The sequence below is a fragment of the Sarcophilus harrisii genome, chromosome 1 (genome assembly GCF_902635505.1).
Source record: "Sarcophilus harrisii chromosome 1, mSarHar1.11, whole genome shotgun sequence".
Classification (NCBI taxonomy): Eukaryota; Metazoa; Chordata; class Mammalia; order Dasyuromorphia; family Dasyuridae; genus Sarcophilus; species Sarcophilus harrisii.
In genome coordinates, this window is record NC_045426.1 from 585,142,992 (window position 1) to 585,163,729 (window position 20,738).

The 20,738-nt window shown below is 35.6% G+C and overlaps 1 protein-coding gene across 3 annotated transcripts in view; it reads left to right on the forward strand.

Annotated features, from left to right (window-relative positions):
* Window positions 1-216: 216 nt before the first annotated feature.
* ATP6V1C1 (ATPase H+ transporting V1 subunit C1) overlaps window positions 217-20,738 on the forward strand; it is a 46,471-nt gene continuing 25,949 nt past the window's right edge. The window contains exons 1-4 of one of the 3 annotated variants that reach the window (XM_031947071.1): window positions 217-373; window positions 7,155-7,224; window positions 17,107-17,274; window positions 19,563-19,630. In XM_031947071.1, coding sequence (XP_031802931.1) covers window positions 17,143-17,274; window positions 19,563-19,630 — 200 coding nt within the window. In that variant the 5' untranslated portion in view covers window positions 217-373; window positions 7,155-7,224; window positions 17,107-17,142. Of the gene's footprint in view, window positions 374-7,154; window positions 7,225-13,864; window positions 13,927-17,106; window positions 17,275-19,562; window positions 19,631-20,738 lie in introns of all 3 variants that reach the window. The other 2 variants (XM_031947070.1, XM_003760298.3) reach the window with 2 other exon arrangements.

Sequence of the window (20,738 nt, forward strand, 5' to 3'; positions counted from 1 at the left end):
CGTGAACGCGACACACACTGAATTCACAGGCAGAGTTCAACGCCGCCGCTCTCGCTCCTCTTTAGTCGTTGGCCCCGCCCCGTTTCCCCGGCCTCAGCTCTTTTCTCGCTCCCTCCCCCCGCTCCGCCTCCTCGTTGTCCCCAGACCCGCCCCTCGCCCGACCGCAGGCGCCGCTCGGTGCAGCGCGCGGGCGGGGCGGCGGCGTCGGCGGGCGCGGAGGGGTCAGCTGACTTGCTCGGATTTGGCACGTGACTCGCGTCGCTCGGTGCTCGGGCTGAGGGAGCCCGAGAGCTGGGAGATGGAGAGCTGAGCTGCTAGAGTCCTCCCGGGTTTCCCGCCTCCGCCGTCTCTTTTCTTCCTGCCAGCACCTCCGGTGAGTGACAGAAGCCCTGGCGGACGGAGGTGCCGGGGTGCGGTAGCCAGAGATGGGGTCGGGTGGGCTTCTTCCTTGGGCTGTCAGGCCGGGACGATGCGGCGGCGACACTGGCCGCCCGGCGCTTCCTCGCTCGCAGCTCGGCGGAGCAACCGCCCTGCGGCCGTGCGTCGTTGCTCCTCCGCCTGCCTGCCTGCGTCCCCAGCTGCACCCTGCGAGAGGCGGGCTTCGGACCGGGACCCGAGCGTCTCCTTCCTGTCCTCTGCTGCTTGTCTGTGGCCCAGACGGGCCGGGGGCTTGGGAAGATTGGAAGGCAGGCCTGAGATCTGGTCACCGGGGCCCTGGGCCCTTCATTTGCGCAGTCGGGGGAAGGGCAGAGGTCACCGGGTTCCTCGGGAGTCTGATTTGCCTGGGATTGCAAGGTCACGGTTCGGCCATTGCAGACTCAAAGCCCCTCACTTTGTGGGGAGTGCAGGGTCATAGGGCAGCCCCGGATAATTGGAAGTCCGAGGCACGAAAGCCCATCCGGGTCCCCTTCATTGGACCAACCCGGGCCATTTTGTTCCGTAACATCTATTCCTGCGTTTCTCTAATCAGTCTTGTCCATTTCCTTTCTTTTTCATTAGTTCCTTCCCTCTACGTGGAATCTAATGTATCTGTGCCTTTTCACGGCCACTCTGGCTTTCTTCAAGATTCAGCTCAAATCCCACTTTCTGTAGCAAGTCTTTTTCAGTGTCCTTCCCTTCTTTTCCTTCTGTGATTATGTCCCATTATATGGCATATTATCTTATATATACAATTTTCTTTTTATGTCTCCTTTCCTATTAAAATGTAATTCCTTAAAGATGCAGGGAGGAGCTTTTTTGCTTTGCTTTTTACCCCCAGTCCTTGGGACCTAGTAAATGCTTAATAAACGACTCTCCATGAACTACAGGCTATATCACCTTGAGATCCTTTTTTACATATTCTCAGAGTGGTGGAGTAGAGTAACATTTTAACTGGTCTCCCTGCCTCCAGTCTTTTCTAGTGGATAGGACACTGTCAGAATGATTATTGTAAAGCTCTAATCTTTATTCAAAAAGTATCTTGTTAAGTAATGTGCCAGTTGCTGGTGATAAAAACAAAAACTTTCTGACCTCAGGATGCTTATATTCTTTTGCTGAAAAACATCTAGTAGCACTCAGTTGTTTATCAAATAAAGTCCAGATGATAATTTGGAGGCAACTAGGTGATGTAAATAAATAGAACTTTGGTCTTGGAGTCAGGAAGATCTCAATTCAAATCCATCCTCAGAAACTATAGTTGTGTGATCCTAGGCAAGTTACTTAATTCTATTTGCCTTAGTTTCCTCAGCTGTATAATAGAGATAATAATAATTCCTATCTCACAGAACTATTGTGAGAATCAAATGAGATAATATTGTAAAGTGCTTACCAGGCACTGTGTTTGGCACGTAGAAGGCCATATAAAGTTGTGTTCCCTTCTCTTCCCCTAATTAAAGGCATCCAACAATCTGACCTGAATCACCTTTATCTTTCCTTATCTCCATTCACATAATCTATGTTCTTGTCAGATTAACATAGTAAACTATTTCCTGATATCCCTGTGTCCAAGTCTTTTCTCTGCTTTCACCAGATTCTCTATTCAAATTCTTCATGTGTTTAAGGGCCTAAGTACAGGTTAACTGTGCTTATATACTGTAACTACAAAGATGGAAATTAAAAATATTCCTTAGAAGGTTTAAGTAGAACAGGAAGAGTGATCAGTTTGGAATTAGAAGGATGTTTTGGAGTTAGAGGACTGGTTTCAAATCCTGATTTTCTAACTGGGTAGATTAGACTCCTTTCCAATTCTAAATCCTAGTGCTACAAAATGTGACTAAATAGCTTCTTATGGAGATACCTGAGTTAGAAGCTCCTGAACATATAGAACAAATTCTATTGTCTTTTGTTTCAATTTAAGTCAATTGGTATTTTGCTTCCAGCTCTGCCTGAAGCCCAGTCCTATGCTTGACCTTTTACCTAGCAAATTACCATTCAGGATGTTAGTTCTTCTCATATGTCTTGATTTGAGAAACAGTGAGCTTGTGTCCTTTGTTGACTTGTAAGGGGAGAGAATTTTAGGCTGAATTTTCTTTTAGGGGAGTAGGAAAATTGTGATCTTAATGACTTTACCTCTTTTTTTATACTTATTTTTAAAATATATTTAACTACCATTCAGGCAGCCCTTGAATTCTGAAGGTGGTGGGTTTCCAGAGGTTCATGGTAAGTATGTTAGAGAGGGAGAATAAGTTGAAAGACACTTCTGCAAAGATTTGCTATGCAAGTCTTAACTTAATGTTTTGTTTTGTTTTTATCAAGGAATTATTTCAAAAGTTGTGGAAATAATTTAAAGGGTCAGAAAATAAGTTTTTCCAGGCATTGGATAAAAATAATACTTCTTGTGATCAGAGTTATTATGAGAGAGTGACAATTATCTAGAACATTTTTCCTTCCTGAGTGTTGGTAGAGAGGCAGGAAAGAAAATAGAAAACAAATCCATTTATTGATACAGATACTGGGTTTCTAGACATCTCATATGCTTTTCACATCTGTTTTTTCATTTGTATATAATTACAAATTTCCATATGCAGATGCAATTTAGTTTATAGATGGGAAAATTGTTTTATTTAAGGATGGGATTAGAATTTAGGTCTTATAACTCTTCCCACTGTCCCTCATGGACACTGTCCACACTGTCTCCCATGGAGAGCAGGGGGTTCTTAACTGTGTGTGTGTGTGTGAGACAGAGAGAGAGAGAGAGAGACCCCTTTGGCAGTCTAATGACTTAGGAATCTTTTCTCAAAATAATGTTTGTGGCCTACTTCTTAATTCAAGGAAATGCTAAATTTCATTTAGAGGTTAATGAAAATAAAGATGTGATTTTTTTTTCCCCTTCATCCAATTCATGGACTCCCTCAAAAGTCTTAATTGATACTTTGAAAGTTTATGGACCTTAGGTTGAAAATTCTTGCTATAGAATAGACTGTTGTACTGTGTGTGTGTGTTCATCTTCATTATATGACACTAAGACCCAAATAATATTTGTCTTATGGAATAGCATAGTAGAAGAAAAAAACAATCCATGAAATTTATAGTAAGAAGACTTGGGATTTGAGTTCTGTTTCTTTTTTGTATTCTGGGACTTTGGACAAACTAATTCTCTGAGCATCAGTTTCTTTCTTTAAAAAAAAAAAAAAATTCGTACAATAATACTTGTACTATGTACCTCTCCACAAAGGATAGTGCTTTCTATATTTTTAGCAGCGCTATATAAATGTTGTGTGGCTATAAAATTTGATTCTGGGCTTTAAAAGAGGCAAGTGAACATCTTCAGCTGGATAGCACTTTGGAGTTGACAAGAGGCTGCCTTAAAAGACATAGCTAAAGTGGGTCCAATATCTGGGAAATCTGGAGCAAGTGCTAGAAAACAAGATGATATAGGAAAATAGCTGTTCATCACAGACCTTAGGCATGTAGGGTATCTGAGATTATACTGAGGATTGGGTTTAAGGTTGTGTATCAAAGATATTTTTCTCTGGGTATATTTTGCACAATCTAGATAAAATCAACAGCAAAAATAATAAGAATTTAACTAATATTACTATAAATTCTGTGTGAGATAAATGATTAGTGTATACTGTACTTCCGAACATTGAGTGGAAAACTGACTTTTGTGAATTTTACAGAATATTGGGAATAAATATATTTATTTTTAATAATGCCTTTTGAAATCCTGCAGCTAAATATTAGAATTTTACTAATATGAAATAAAATGTTAGCTCTATTTAAATTTAGAATTTTTCCTTTGTCTTTTTATAGACCTGAGTAAGCATCAACAAACATTTTTAGTCTAAACCCCTGCTATTGTAAAATTTGTTCATCATTAGTGTTTTCAAGATTTCCAAGAAATATGTATTATTATATTCTAGGCAAGCTAGTAATGACTTTCAACGGGACGAATTTAAAATTTCTGATTGGCAAAAATGAACTGGGAACTGAAAATTTCAAGCTCTGCTTTGTAAAATTAAACATACTTTAAAAAATTGGGCTTCTCTTTTAGAGAATCCTGTGAGTATTATTTGTTCCATCAGTATGATTATTTGTTGAAACTAAGCCTTGTATCTCTGTTTAAAATAAGATAAGTTGTGAAGTGCATTGGAAGTAAAAATGTTAGAAAGGTAAAAACAATGCTCTGTCTTCAGATATGTTTATGTCTCACAAGTGATTTGAAAAATATAGACTTGTATATACAAGTACACTTCTTCATGGTACAGCTGACAATTAAGGGTTATGTTTTTGCCCTGGCTCTTGTAAAAAAAGAAAAAAAAAGTTTGACTTTGCAGGATTTGAAGCCCTGTTCTCCAGGTTCTTAATTTTGTATCTATTTTTTAAAAATATGAACTCATAAAATCTTTTATTAAAGAATTTTTGATCACATATTGCAGTGATTGGCAAATATAATTAATTTCTGAAATAGGGGTGCCCCTCAATATAAATTAGATTGATTTGTAGAATTTTAGACTTAACCAAATGATAAAATAGGGAATAAATTCATTTTGCATAGGCTTTAAATTTTTTTTTTTATTTAGTCATTTTTGTTTTTACATAATCTTTATATCCAAGTATGTCCTTTTCCTTTTTCCTACTCAAGGAGCCATCTGTTATAACAGAAGAAAAAGAAAGAAGGGGGAAAAAAAAGCAGTTCAGCCAAACTAAGTAGGATATCAACTAAGCTTTTAACTTGGAAAAATTTTGATCCAGAATATCCTGTGATGATGATAGCATTTACTAGCAAAGGGTGTTTTTTTCAGTGCCATTCTACCAGACATTATAAATTCCCAAAGATATAAGGAAAAGGGAGTAGTAATCAAAGAGCAGCAGATATAGGTTCACAGACTTTCTAGGCAAGGAAAAAATCATTAGATCTAGGAATATTCATTGGCAGAGGGGAAATCCAGAATTTAGGATAGCACTATAGGAAAAGAAAGAAAATTAGGCTGCTGGATTAATTTAAATTTGCAATTCCTGGCACTAGTGTAGTATATCTTTCTCTTCAATGAAAATTCTCATTTGTTTTGTTAGGAATTTTTTTCCCCTGTAAGAGCACATGAACCCTCCTTTTTATAATGGAAGCCAAAGCGGAATTATGTTTCAGAGATTCACATTAGAACTACTCTGGGGAGAAAGAAGGTTGAAAATATATGCGTAAATAAAGTATATTTGCCAAGGATGGAATACAATTTTTTAAAATATTAAATACAATTAGCTGTTAAGAAATGAAAATCAGTAGGTCTTTAATAAACTTAGATAACATTTAAAATATTTCATTTAGAACCAAGAGAAATACATAAGAAGCATCTTCATTTGTAAAACACATATATTTTGATGAGTAACATGAAAATTTTCATTATGTAAATTCCTGAAATTTTTACTTGACAGTATATATGAAATCATTATCTAAATCATCAGAAGTGTAAACAAATTTATGAGCAAGAACTAAAAGATTAAGAGATTTTTTATTCAGGGTATCATTTAAAAAGAATCAAATTTTAAAAAATGTTTGATCTTCATTACATTTACATGTTTTGTAGCAATCACTCTAGTAGCATGCCTTCTGCATGCTTTAGTTATGATAAATGATTCATAATATGCTATACTGTTACAATTATGCCTTGTGCCACAACTAGAAAGGAGTGTGTTATTTCATTTGCATTTTGAGGTTATTCAGCTTCTACTTCGTTTTGAATTGTTTTGATAAGATTTTAATAATGTTTGCTAACTTGGTTATTAGAAAAAACAAAAGGAAGTTATTTGTACGCAGCCAATTTTTTTTAAAACTGTAGATATTATTTTCACTATACCTTCCCCACTCCAGTTTTTTAAGCTGAAAATTGATTTGCATTTCATAGTGAAAAGCATCAAAATAAGTGATATTTTGGATTACTGGTTTCAAGAGGGATTACTTGAAACCTTTGTGGATGTTCTAGGGAAAGGATCAGTAAACTAAAGATGTATAAGATTTTTTGAATAACTTTTGAATAAAAATGGTTTTTATATCTTAAGATAGTTATGTAATTATACAAAAACATTTTAAAATTAAAGTTTTAGATTTTAAAATGTAAAAATCATTCTTAGCTCATGGGTCATACAAAGACAGGTGGAGAGTCAGAGTTTTGCTGATGTCTGTTCAACAGTCTCTTTCCTTGAAATTACTTTATATATACTCACATATGGTATATACTGTTTCCCCTTAGTATGTAAACTCTTTGAAGACAGGAGTTACTTCAATTTTTTTTTTTTTTTTTTTGGTAGACTCAGGTCAATGTCTGGCCACTGGTAAGCATTAATAAATACTCTGGTGAGACGTTAAACAAATACAAATGCATATAATAATTAGCTTATAAGGTGTTTTATACACATCTGTGAAAAATAGCATGGAGAAAGTGGAGAAAACACTGAATTTGGGAGTAGAGAAGATTTATATTTCAGTCTTGTCTCTGATACTCTGTGTGCCCTTAGATAAACCATTTAATTTCTCTGAACTTCAGTTTTCTTATGTCTAAAGATGGAACAATATATAAGAACTATCCCCACAGCAGTTATAAAAATCAAATGTAATGTGTATCAAGTACTTTGTAAACATTAAAATACTATGTAAACATGAGCCATTGTTATTCTCTTTTGAATCTCAACAGCTCTATTTGGTAGGTAGTGCAGACATTTTTATCCTTATTTTATAGAAGGCTCAGAGAGAGTGATGTATTCAAGGTCATACAGTGGCTGCAGTGGGACCCAAATTCAGCTAACCAGGTAACTAACAGTGCTATTTTTACCATATCATATTGCTGTTTGCAATACTTAGAAGAATGTGTTAACTTTTAGTGTTTAACTAGTGAAATGGGGCACTGTACTCCTTTTCAGTGAACTTATCAATTCTTAGAGGGAAAAAAAGCAGTTTTTTGGGATTCTCATATGTGAAATCTAGAAAGCCATTTGGGAGCACTTCCTTTGATTTAATAATCTTGTGTTAGTGATCAGAGGGGAAATATAGAAGTTGGGAATGTTCTAAAGGCACTTTGGCTAAGGAATCACTAATGAAGAATGGGTAATATTAATCAAGGAAAGCTTTTTGGAGGAGGTGATACGTGAATTAATTTAAAATAGAAGGGAGTTGTTTCTTATGAGAGTGACTAAGTAAAATATTAGTTTTAGGAGAGACTGGAGATCCAGGACTATCACTATAAGGAAATATTGACTAAAACAATTTAGAAAGGAACTTACAAAGTAAACAGACCCCGGCAAGAGATTGAATACTAAAGGCAATAGGAATTGATAGGTTTATTTAGTTCTGCTCCAGACCCCTTATTATATAGATTTGAAAACAGGGGCTCAGGGAAGTGATATAACTAGTTCCAAGACACACAGATGATAAAGTTAAGATTTGTATCCATATCGTCTAATTGAAGCCAGAGAGGCCTCTTCCTACTGTAACATTTAGCCTCTCAGCAAGAAGAAAACAAAACTTATAATCATGACTGACATTTATATAGCATTCACAAAATTACATAGGATGTCTCATTTGATTCTTCCAATAGCCCTCTAGGTTAGTAATACATGCATTCTTTCCATTTTATAGATGAGGAAACTGAAGTTTAGAATATTTGTGATTGAGTGTGATTAGATGCTTAAAAGGCTTGCAAGCTTTCAAAGGAATTAGGCTGCTATAACCCAGGCTTTTGGAGCAACGCAGCTATGTGGTTTCTAACTTCCTCTCCTACAATTCCCCTTTTGGAAAGAAATAGTTAATATCTATGAGAAAGTACAGCAATTATCTGAGTAAATAAAACATATTTGGTTGAGATTGAATAAGATCTTTTGGCCTCCAAACTAATTTTGGCAGACTGCTTTCATAAATTCACCTGCCATTCTTGTTTGGTATCTGTGATTTACTGTTCTGCTTTCCCAGAAATCTTGTAGTTGCAGTTTGTTCATTTCCTGGGAAAAGCAAAATTATTAATCTTCATCTCATAGTTTCTTTATTCGATCTTTTATCTTACCAGAATTGGTTAATTTGCTAGCTGGTGAAAGTACATCTATTTTTGAGGATTTACAACTATATGTAGAAGACATGAAAATGAAGAAGTGACTTAAGTTTGGGAAAATACTAATTTAAAAGTATATATATCAGTAAAGGTTTTGAAATTTAAAAATCCAATATTAGATCTCTTGCAGAAACTGACAATATCATTTTAGTTCGTGGTAATGGTAAAATTAAATATTAAACTATTTAGGTATATTAGTAAAAGGTGACAATTTCTTGTAGAAATGAAATTACTATGGAGCCACACAAATGCCTTACCTAATATATTCATTTGATTATTAAGAGTGTTGACATTTATTATTGTCCCTTCACAGGTATTGTCTTAAACTTGTTCTTTGCCTTCACTTTTAACCTCTTCAGCACTCAAGTATTCTTGTAGATTTTGATCCTTCTTCTAACATCACTTTCCTTTCCTACCAATAATTGACTTCATGGTTAACTAGTTCTATCTATTTTGTCTCCTCTCCCCAGTTCTCCTAATCTATATCTTGCCACTGGACCCAGATGGTTTTTTTTGGGGGGAAGAGGCTGATGACTTTGCACAGCCCTCCCTCACTTTTTTCTCCATCCTTCCCTGACCACCCCCTGCCCAAGCAGCAGACAATCTAATATTAGTTATATATAGATTTGTTTATGCGCGCGCACACACACACACACACACACACACACACACACAAACATATTTCTCTTATTAGTCATGTTGTAAAGAAAAATCAGACTAAAAGGGAAAAAAACACGAGAAAGAAAAAGAAAAAAAAAAGATTAAAATAATATGCTTTGACTTGCGTTCAGTCTCCATAGTTCTTCCTCTGGGTTGGATTGGCATTTTCCATCCCAAGACTATTGGAATTATCTTGGATAACCACATTACTAAGAAGAACTAAATCTATCATAATTGATCATCATACAATCTTGCTGTTACTGTGTACACTGTTTTTCTGGTTCTGTTCACTTCACTTGGCATCAGTTCATGTAAGTCTAGGCCTTTTTGAAATCAGCTTGCTCATCATTTCTTGCTTTTTTTTTTTTTTTTTTTTTAAAGCTTTCTGTTTTCAAAATAATATGCATAGTTTTCAGCATTCACCCTTGTAAAATCTTGTGTATTAAATATTTTCTCTTGCCTTTTCCCCCGACCTCCTCCCTTAGATGGCAAGTAATCCAATATATGTTAAACATGTGCAATTCTTTTATACATATTTCTGCAATTATCATGCTGCACAAAATCAGATCAAAAGGGAAAAAGAAAGAGATCAAAAAGCAAGCAAATAACAACATCTTTAAAAAAGATGAAAATACTATGTTGTGATTGGCATTCAGTTCTCATAGTCCTCTTTCTGGATGCAGAAATGGCTTTCTCCATCACAAGTCTTTTGGAATTGGCCTGAATCACCTCACTATAGAAAAGATCACTTCCACCACAGTTGATCATCACATAATCTTGTGTCTATGTACAATGTTCTCTTGGTTCTCCTTACTTCACTTAGCATCAGTTCATGTATGACACTCCAGGCCTTTCTGAAATCATCCTGATGATCGTTTCTTAATAATGTTCCATAACATTAATATACCATGACTTGTTCAGCCATTTCCCAACTGGATGGACATCCACTCAGTTTCCAGTTCCTTGCCACTACAAAAAATCCTGGAGATAATTGTAGTCCATTGAGCTGATTGAATTCATGTTTGGAATTGCACTTATAAGAAGATCAGTTTTACAATTAAGTAGAGAATCGACTGGATTGGGGGCGGGAGGAGGAGAGACTAGTTGGGGAGGCCAAACAGAAGGCTATTGCAATAGTTCAGATTTGAGATGATGATGATTTTGACCCATGGTGGCAGTGTCAGAGGAGATAAGTAGTAAATACTTTATTGTTTTTCCTTTGTTTTTGAAGAAGACCATGACATTGGTGAGATAGTGTCATAACATGCAGTGAATTGGGTTTAAGTAAGTGAGGGCTGTGCAAAGTCATCAGCCTCTTTTTTTTTTCCCCCTCGAGAACCATCTGGGTCCAGTGGCAAGATATAGATTAGGAAAACTGGAGATGACCCTGGATGCCGGGTGTATAGGAAAGATTTTACAAAGGTAGAATCAATCATACTTTGCAACAGATTGGATATTAAGGGTGAGAGTATGTGGAATTGAGGATGACATCCAAGTTGCAGGCCTGAGTGACTAGAAAGATGGTAGTGCTGTTGACAATATAGAGGAATTTAGAAGAGGGGAGCGTTTGAGAAGAAAGATATTGAATTTCATTTTGGACTTGTTGAGTTTAAGATGTCAATGGGACAATTAGTTCCAGGTATCTCTTAGGCATTTCGAGATGTCAGATTGGAGGTTAGAGAGTTTAGGATTGGATGAGATTGATACCTGAATATTATCTACCTGGATGTTATGATTGAATCAATAGGAGCTGACAAAATTACCAAATTAAATAGTATAATGGAGGGAAAAAAAGAGGACTTTGGGTTAGTTAGTATGGCCTGGTTGAAGATATAGCAAAGGATACTAAGAAGGAACAAGAGGAAGACCATGACAGAGCAATGTCATGAAAACCTAGTGAGAATATAATGTCAATGAGGGGGAGAGTATGATCATGGAGAAGTGATTGACAGAAAATTTTGAAAACTTACCTTTTCTAAGTAGATATCACTTTTTGATCTTAAGTCCCAACATTTTAATTATCTGTGGGCAGACATTCTCTGATCTGAAATCCAAACCTAATCTCTCTTTTTTTTTTTTTTTTTTTTTTTTTTTATTTAATAGCCTTTTATTTACAGGATATATACATGGGTAACTTTACAGCATTAACAATTGCCAAACCTCTTGTTCCAATTTTTCACCTCTTACCCCCCCCCCACCCCCTCCCCTAAATGGCAGGATGACCAGTAGATCCAAACCTAATCTCTTGTCTGACCTCCCCAACTGCCTTTTGAACATTTCAAATTGGCTGTTCCATAGATATCTCAAACTTGGCATTTTCAAAACACAATTGATCTTTTTTTCCCTCCAAGCCCCTCCTTTCTTTACTGCTTTTCTTCTTGGTGCTTAATCCCTTTCAAACTTTCTTGTCTCTTCCAAAGACTTTGCTTAAGCAATAATCTCCCTTTTCTTTTATATCTTCCCTGTCTTCTTTCAGTCTGTTTATGAATCTATTCAGATTTATTACATCCATTAAAAAAAAAACTTTCATAGGATCATAGGTCTTGAGTTGGCCTGAAGGCCACTTAGTACAATTCCCTCATTTTAATGGTGAGGGAAACAGATCCAGAAAGCTTAGGTGATTTGAGTATGGGCATACAAATAATCACCAAAATTGCTATAAATATTTTTTGTGCACATAAATCCTTTTCCTTTTTGTTTTATTTCATTTGTGATACCAACATAGTAGTGATATTGCTAGGTCAAAGAGTAAGCATGATTTGTAGTCCTTTGCTCATGGTTCCAGATTGCTTTATATAATGGTTGAATCAGTTCATATCTTCACTGACAGTGCCTTCATGTCTCATTTCCCTCAGATTCCCTCCAACATTTGTCATTTTCCTTTTCTGTTTTATTAGCCAATCTAATGAGTATGAGGTAGTATTTCAATTGTTTTAAATATACATTTCTTTAATCCATACTGAGAGCATTTTTTTCATATTGCAATAGATGACTTTGATTACTTCATCTGAAAACAGTTCATATCTTTTGATCTTTTATTAATTAGAGAATGGCTCTTATTTTTATAAATTTGACTTATTTCTCTATATTTTTTAAAAGTGAGACTTTTATTAGAGAACTTGTTTCAGTTTTTTTTTCACAGTTAGTATTACCGTTATAATATCCACTATTGCTAACTATCTTTCCCATTTATTGTTTTCTCCCTTTCACCCTGTTCATCCTCAAAAGTGTTTTGCTTCTGACTACTCCTTCCCTAAATCTGCCCTCTTTTCTATAATTTTCTATCACCCTACCTACCTTGTTTTATACCCTCTCCCTCCTACTTTCCTGTAGGGTAAGATAGTTTTCTATATCCAATTGATGAGAACTTCTGATGAGAATAAGATTTGAACCAATTCTCATGAGAGTAAGATTCACTCCCTCTCTTTTACCTTCCCCCTCTTCCCCTCTATTGTAAAAGCTTTTCATTGCCTCTTTTTATGTGAGATAATTTACCCCCCACTCTACCATTTCTCTTTGCCTGTCTACCAGTGCATTCTTCTTTTATCCCTTAATTTTATTTTTTTAAATAAACCTTCACATTCAACTCATAGCTATGCCTTCTATATATACATATACTATAGTATACTATTTATACTACTAATAAGAAAGTTCTTGTAAATTACAGGTGTCATCTTCTCATGTAGAAATGTAAACAGTTTAACCTTACTAAGTCCCTTATGATTTCTCTTTCCTGATTACCTTTTTATGCTTCTCTTGAGTTTTGTATTTGAAAATAAGATTTTTAAAATTCAGCTCTGATCTTTTCATCAAGAATGTTTGAGCATCTTCTATTTCATTTAATACCCATTTTTCCCTCTGAAGGATTATACTAACTTTTCTGGAGTAGATGATTCTTGGTTGTAATGCTAGTTGCTTTGCTTTCCTGAATATCATATTCCAAGCCCTCTGGTCCTTTAATGTGGAATCTGCTAAATCTTGTCTTATTCTGATTATGGCTACACTATACTTGAATTTTTTTTTCCTGGTTCCTTGCAATATTTTCTTCTTGACCTGGGAGCTCTGGAATTTAGCTATAATATTCCTGCAAGGTTTTTGGTGAATTCTTTTCAATTTCTATTTTACCCTCTGATACTAGAATATCAAAGCAGTTTTCTTTGATAATTTCTTGAAAAATGATGTCTAGGTTCGTGGCTTTTAGGTAGTCCAATAATGTTCAAATTATCTCTCTGGGATCTATTTTCCAAATCAGTTGTTTTTCTAATGAGATAGTTCACATTATCTTCTATTTTTCTATTCATGTGGTTTTATTTTATTTTATTTTTATTTATCATAAAGTCCTTAGCACACATTTGCTCAATTCTAATTTTTAAGGAATTATTCTTTTAAGTAAGTTTTTGTACCTCCTTTTTCATTTGTCCAGTTCAACTTTTTATGGAGTATTTGTCTTCAGTGAATTTTTGTGCCTCTTTCCATTTGACCAAAACTGCTTTTTAAGTGGATGTTCTTACTGGCTTTTTGTACTCCATTTACCATTTAGCTTAGTCTGTTTTTTAAGGTATTATTTTCTTCAGTGGTGTGAGAGTGTGTGTGTATAAGTGTGTCTCTTGTTGACTTGTTTTTCATGATTTTCTTGCATCATTTTCATTTCTCTTCCCAATTTTTCTTCTATCTTTCTTGTTTTTCAGAATCCTTTTTGAGCTCATTTGTGGCCTGAGGACCAATTCATATTTTCTTGGAAGCTTTAGATGTAAGAGCTTTGATTTTGTTTTCTTTTCAATAAAGTGTTTTGATCTTCCTTGTCATCCTATTAACTCTCTGTGCTAAGAATTTTTTCCCCTGTTGTTTGCTCATTTTCCCAACCTATTACCTGACTTTCAACTCTTTGTTAAAGTAGGGTTCTGCTCCCAGGGTGGAGGATACGCTGTCCCAGGCTTCAGGAGTTTTGGGCAGCTGTTTTCAGAGATCGTTCTAGGAACTAAGTTTTCATTTCTTCCAAAGTGGTATCATCTAAGGAGAGATGTTTACCACTCTCCTGACCAGTGCTTTGATCTGAGTCACCCCAAGTATTCTTTTCTGCTCTGCAACTATGAGGAGGATCCCTGCTTCACTATGGCTGCAAACTCTGGTGTGCTAGTGCCCCATATCTTCTGGGACTGTGACCCGGGTTTAAGTATGGGCAAAGACTGATTGTTCTACCTCCCTATTGTCTGTGGGCTGAGAGCTTGGAAAGCCACTGCTGCTGCTCCTGATTCAATGACTTCCAAGGCCTACTCCTGGGTGCTTGTGGCCAAGGCTGTGCTGGTGTGGTCTGCATTGTATTGTGCTCTCTTCTTACCCAAATGTGACAGATCTCTCTTGCCAGCCTTCTCAGTTGTCTTTGGTGTCTGTAGGCTGAGAGGTCTGGAAACCTCCACTGCCTCAATCACTCTAAAACCGGTTGCTGGTTTGCTAGGGCCAAGGGCTCTTGTGCTGACTGCTTCATTCTTATACTGGTATAACTCACCATTATTCCTGGCCTTCTAAGTTGTCTTGGGTTGGAAAATTGTTTCACTTCATCTTTATGTGGATTCTGCTGTTTTAGAATTTGTTGAGAGTCATTTTTTAAAGATATTTGGGGGAGAGTGCAGTCAAATCCCTGCCTTTACTCTATCATCTTAACTCTCCTTAGCAGATAGCTTTTAGGTCTTTCTTCCTCCCTTCTTCTCCCTTTCTCTCTCTTTGCTTCTCCCTCTCCTCCTTCTTTTCTCATATATCATATGAGCTCTCTCTCCCCCTCCTTCTTCCCTCCCCTTTCCTTGAAACATCTTCCTTGGTGTTATTCCCTGACTTCCCTTCATTATGAGATTCAGTCAGCAGAAAAATGGAGGAGACTTGTATTTATCATAAGTGATTTATTTTGGCTCACATACCTCCAACTAGCAATTATGGAAAGCAGGCTTGCAACTTGCAGTTTAACTAATATTCTTTGCTTCTTCGTGAAAACTGTAGCACTCATTTTTTTGGATTTCCTAATTATATAAGAGAATAAAAATATTGGATTTCAGGGGTATAGGGGAATCCTCAAAATATATTATGGTTTTGGACCAATGTGGCAGGTATTCCAAGATAATTTGGAGGCTTAGATAATTTGTAAGTCGAGGCAAATTTTGTTATAATTGTAATGCTGATTAAAATGAGCTAAATTCCAAGAGAGGAAGATGGCAAAGAACAAAGCTCAAACAAATTAATTTATAGGGATTGAAAAACCTAATTTATATAAGGTTCTTTGTACAGGACAAAGAACAAACATGTAAATGTTTGGGGGTCAATATGATTGGTTGGAAGTATGGTAGTGGGGGTTAACACTCTCCCTCCCTTTTTTTTTTCCTCAGGAAACTAAGAAGTGCTTGTTGTCTGAATCCGGGTGTGAGATTGCAGTTTAGACTTTTGGATGACATATCCTCAAAGAATAGCTTAGTGGAATAAAGATATGAGGCCCAACTTCCTTTCTTTCACACACTTTCTCCAAGGTTGTGCCATATCATTCCTAGTGGTTAAGGTGAGATAGTTTGAGAACTGGACTACATCATTCCCAAGACTAGGTGACCTGGGGGTTTCTTGAAAAGCATTGGAGTGTCTACTATTATTGAGGTTTCTATTATATCAGAAATATATACTTATCTGATTAAGTCATGTCTTGTATAAATCTGCTAAACATCCTCAATTATCTTTTCTTCCCTTCCCCCCCAAAAAGAATGAAAAGCATTAACTTTTCCAAAACTGATCCCTTCCTTTACCTCCCTTCACCTCTACCACCCCACCCCCACCCTCCCACCCCCGAAATGTGACAGAGACATTTCTACAATAGCTGACTGGAACAAATAGCTTCAATTTTGTGCATTTTTGACATTTTAGTTCTTTTTTGTATAAATCTGAAAATCATAGATTTAAGAAATGTCAGTACCAACTGGATAATGAACCTTAGAAGCATAGAAGCTGGGAAGTATATTAGAGATTATTTATTTCAATCAACATATAATTCCTTTACAGCATTTCTGACAAAACGGTCACCTCTCCTTTTTGAAGCCCAGCTTTAATTGGTAGGCAGATTATCTGGCTCAGTACTTCTTCCCAGACAAACCTTTATTGGCTCAGTACTACCATGAATTTTGTGTCCTGGAGTCTGCTGTTCATTCTACATTGTCCAGTTTGTGCCCTTTTCCATTCAGCACTTCCTGTGCCTGAAGTTTTAATTTGGTTTTACTTCTCTCTCTTTCTATGGAACTGACATTCTCCCTGTATGGGAGAAACTTATTTCCTAGCATGTTTTTCTGGGACCAATGAACATATGAGGGTGTATTAGGATATTGTTGCTGATTTATGAGGTCAGTGAAATAGATTGACTAAATTTAATGTTTTCCAAGTGGAAAAATGAAGTCTCTTTGTTTATCTTAGTGTTTCCAGCTGGGCGTTAGTGGAAACTGCCCTGGACCAAAAGTCAGGGAATTCTTTGTCTGCTTTTAGAATTAAATAAGTGACCTTGGATAAATTACTTTAAATCTGAGTTTTTTTCCTCATTTATAGGTTGAAAGTATTAGAGTAATTGGCTTTTGAGGCCCTTTCTAGCTCTCTTGGTCTATGATACTAATATCCCAAATTTGTAGACTATAATTATTAGTATGAATAATTTATTCTAACATAATTTTATGTGTTGCTCTCATACAGGAAATTTTGTTATTTTATAAATTTGGTACTCCAAGTATTTTTATCTTTTATACTTAATCTGTATTCTTTAAAAAAATCCCTTTCCTGGTGAATTAATTTAATCACCATTTATTATTTGGAGACATTAATATTTTGTATGTATTCAGACTGTGAAATTGTTATATTAAGAAGCTGATATAATTTGGAAGTAAATTATATGTAACTGTGTCCTTTTTTATTTCAGTATTAATATTATTTTTGGAAAAATTCTTTGATAAGCATGAGTGAGTTCTGGCTTATATCAGCTCCTGGGGAGAAAACCTGCCAACAAACATGGGAGAAACTACACGCAGCAACAACCAAAAGTAATAATCTCTCTATTAATTCAAAGTTCAACATTCCTGACTTAAAGGTAATTGAATGAATGTATGCTTGCATGCATGAAATAAATGCATTCATTTAAAATCTCTTTTAAAAAGTTAATTTTGAGCTAGGTACAGGGGATTCAAATAGAAAAGACACATCCTACTATCAAGGAGCTAATATTCTAATGGAGGAGGGAGAGAGAAGAGGTAACAGCTTATGAGGCATCAGCTTCAGAACAGATGGAGAGGCCCGTAAGATGGAGTACATAGGTAGTAAGATTTAATATTCCTTAGTATGCAATGCCAAGTGCTTCATTTCCTGAAATATCCAGTATAAGCATTTCAGTATTTTATTTCCTCATTATTAAATCAGGAAAAGGCTGATAGTATTCAGTAGAGCTTTTCATAGAGAAAAGATAGTTGCATTTTGGGGAATTAAAGCATAAACCAGAATTTAATTCTCTGTTCAAACAGTTTTTGAAAGAATCTCCCTACTTTTGGGGGACAATATTAATATTTTACTTTTTAAAAAACACATTTCAATGGTGTTTGAGTAGGCATCATTGCTGCATAATAACTGAAGCATTCTGAACTTATTTTTCTACTTGACATTTCATACTCTGACTTAAGTTCAGTTTTATATATAGTTGTCTGGGATCTAATTTCTCTGCTACAACTAATGTGCTTATGGCTATCTATTAGGGTGTGTACATACATATAAATTTAGTTATTACTTATTATTACTATTCCTAGGAAGAAACTAGAAATAGGTCTTGAAATCAAGCAGTATTTTTATTATTAACATCTTTCTTTAAAATTGAAGTGTAGAAGGATGAGATACTAGTGAAAACATTTGATTTATTTATAATTCTTTGATGTTTTGAACTGAAAAATTTCATAGAATCATGGACTTAGAATTAGCAGGCTCTTCAAGACCTTTTAATTTACTCCCTAATTTTACATGTGAGGCAGTGAAGTCCATGGAAATTAAGTGACTTCTGTTGGATTACACAGGTTGTAAGCAACAAAGTTAAGACTTGAACCCAGCTCCTTTAAATCTAGCGAACTTTTCACTGTCCATGATGCACTTTCAAATTGCTGAGGAATACTTCCGAATATCATAGTACATTTAAAAATAAAACAACTTGAATGTGTTTTTGTTTTATGAAATTGAATATATTTGCTAAAATTGTGTTTCAGGACTTCATCTATATAATTATACCTTAACATTAAGTGGCAAAAACTGTTCTTAAATTGTGGCTAAACACAAAATTTCAGTTTTTCAAACATTGCTGTAATTGAGGTTCCAAATTTTTGTGCAATTTTATGATATCCACTGCTGATGTTTTTCATACATCTATGTTTTTCAGTATTGCTCTCGAGCGACAACAATTAAGTGACTTTCAACAACAACAAACACTCCCCCATCTCCTATCTCCCCCTCCCCCCTACAGCATAAGTAAGACAACTTTGATGAGAAGTAGAGGTCCTGGGATACAGATTCCACTTATAGTTTTGAAGTAATGTTTGCACTTTGCATTTAAGAAGAATGTAAGATGGTTTGATTGAGAATTGTCAGCTACAATACAATGACCATGAGCAAAACTTTGGAACTGCTCTGAATCAGGTGTTTTCTAGTAAAGCAGTTTAGCTATAGATGACTAGAAAACAACAGTCAGCCAATCAACAAGCATTTAGTTAAGTATTTACTTGAATGAATGTTCAGGCACTGTGCTAAATCCTGGAGTTACAACAGAAAGGGTGAATGTAGTTCCTGCCCTCAAAGATCTCTCATTCTAATGAGGGAGGCAACATTTATATGAGCAGATATGTCCAAAGTAAGTCAGTTAGCATTTATGAAATATCAACTATGTGCCAGGCACCACTGTGCCAAGTTCCAGAGCTGCAAAAGACCGTCTTTTGTGTCAGGCAGCTCAGTCTGTTGAGTGAAGCAACATTCACATGACTCTGTACCAATAAGATATATACATAATCAATAAGAGATAATCAAAAAAAGAAATTCACTAGCCTAAGAGAGAAGGCACTAGCATTAAGGGGGATTGAGAAAACAACCTTGTACAAATTAGAAATTTAAATGAGACTTGACCGAACACATGAAGCAAAGGTGAGAAGTGAGAGCTACTCAAGAAGGTCAGGTAATGAAGTACATAAATCCAGAAGAAGGAGCTAAGAGCACAGGAGTCAGTGTTGCAGGGTATCCTCAATACTTAGCACAGTTCCTGCCACATAATAATTGCTGAATGTATATTTGTTGATTGGTTAATAGAAATAGAATGAGACTCAAAATACTGCTTTTTTTGTCTTTGTCTTTTAGGTTGGCACACTGGATGTTTTAGTGGGATTATCAGATGAATTGGCCAAACTGGATTCATTTGTGGAGGGGTATTTTTTTTTTTTATTTTTTTTTTTTAATATTATGGAGTAGTACTTATTTACAACTTTTAGCCATTTAAGTTTAACAATAGATAATGCTCATCTAGATCATTTTGGAAAATGGTTATTTTTTAATGCTCAAGTTAAAATGAAAGGCCACCAGCAAAGACCATTTTAGGAAAGTTTTATTTCACATGCATTTCTTTTAATTCTGAACTTCAGAATTATACTGCAATTTTAGGTGAACCAGTAATTATATAGAAGTCTATTAACTTTACACACCTATTCTTTTATGAATTAACAGAAGCACTGTCTAGAACTGCTGTGATTTTTGTCTTTCGGGATTAGCTATTCTTACAAGATTTGGGGGGGGGGGTTAGTTTGATAGCATCATTTAAAAATTCACATTATATACTGGTCCTAAATATAGTTATAGCCACCAGTCAAGCAATTTTTGTCCCCTAAGACAATGGCTAATCCTGTTCCTTCTGTTAATTTTCTGTGGTTATCCCTTTTTGAATGAGCAGAGTTAATGGAGGTATCTTTTTCCAACTTCCATGACTTCTTCATCTAAAGAAAATATTTCTTTATGGCACTAGGCTTCAAAAGATATATCAACTAAGGCTCTTAATGATAAAATAAATAGTTCAATAGCATAACTTATTCTTAAATGCAAAAAAAAAAAAAAACCATCACCTAACAGGCCAGGTAGTAATGAAAATAACATTGATTTTCTCGCTGACATTCAATTCTTACACTAATACCTTAAGAGCAATAAAATCTGAGGGATATTAACTCCTTTACCAGATTTATAGATCTTATAGAGCAGGGCTTCTTAAAGTTTTTCCACTCACAACCCTGTTTCGCATGAGAAATTCTTATGTGACCCCAGGAAAAGAATAGGTATACAAATCAGACATTTACTGATAATAAATCATTATTTTGCTACCCATTCAGTTACGGACCCTCATATGGCGTCGCAAACCACAGTTTAAGGAGCTGGGCTCTAGATTAAGTAACATGCCTTACATAACTTTGCATGACACAGAACCTAAGAAACAGTTTCTTATACCTGAATTTAATTCAGCTCAATTCAGCTAACATTTAATCAATAAAA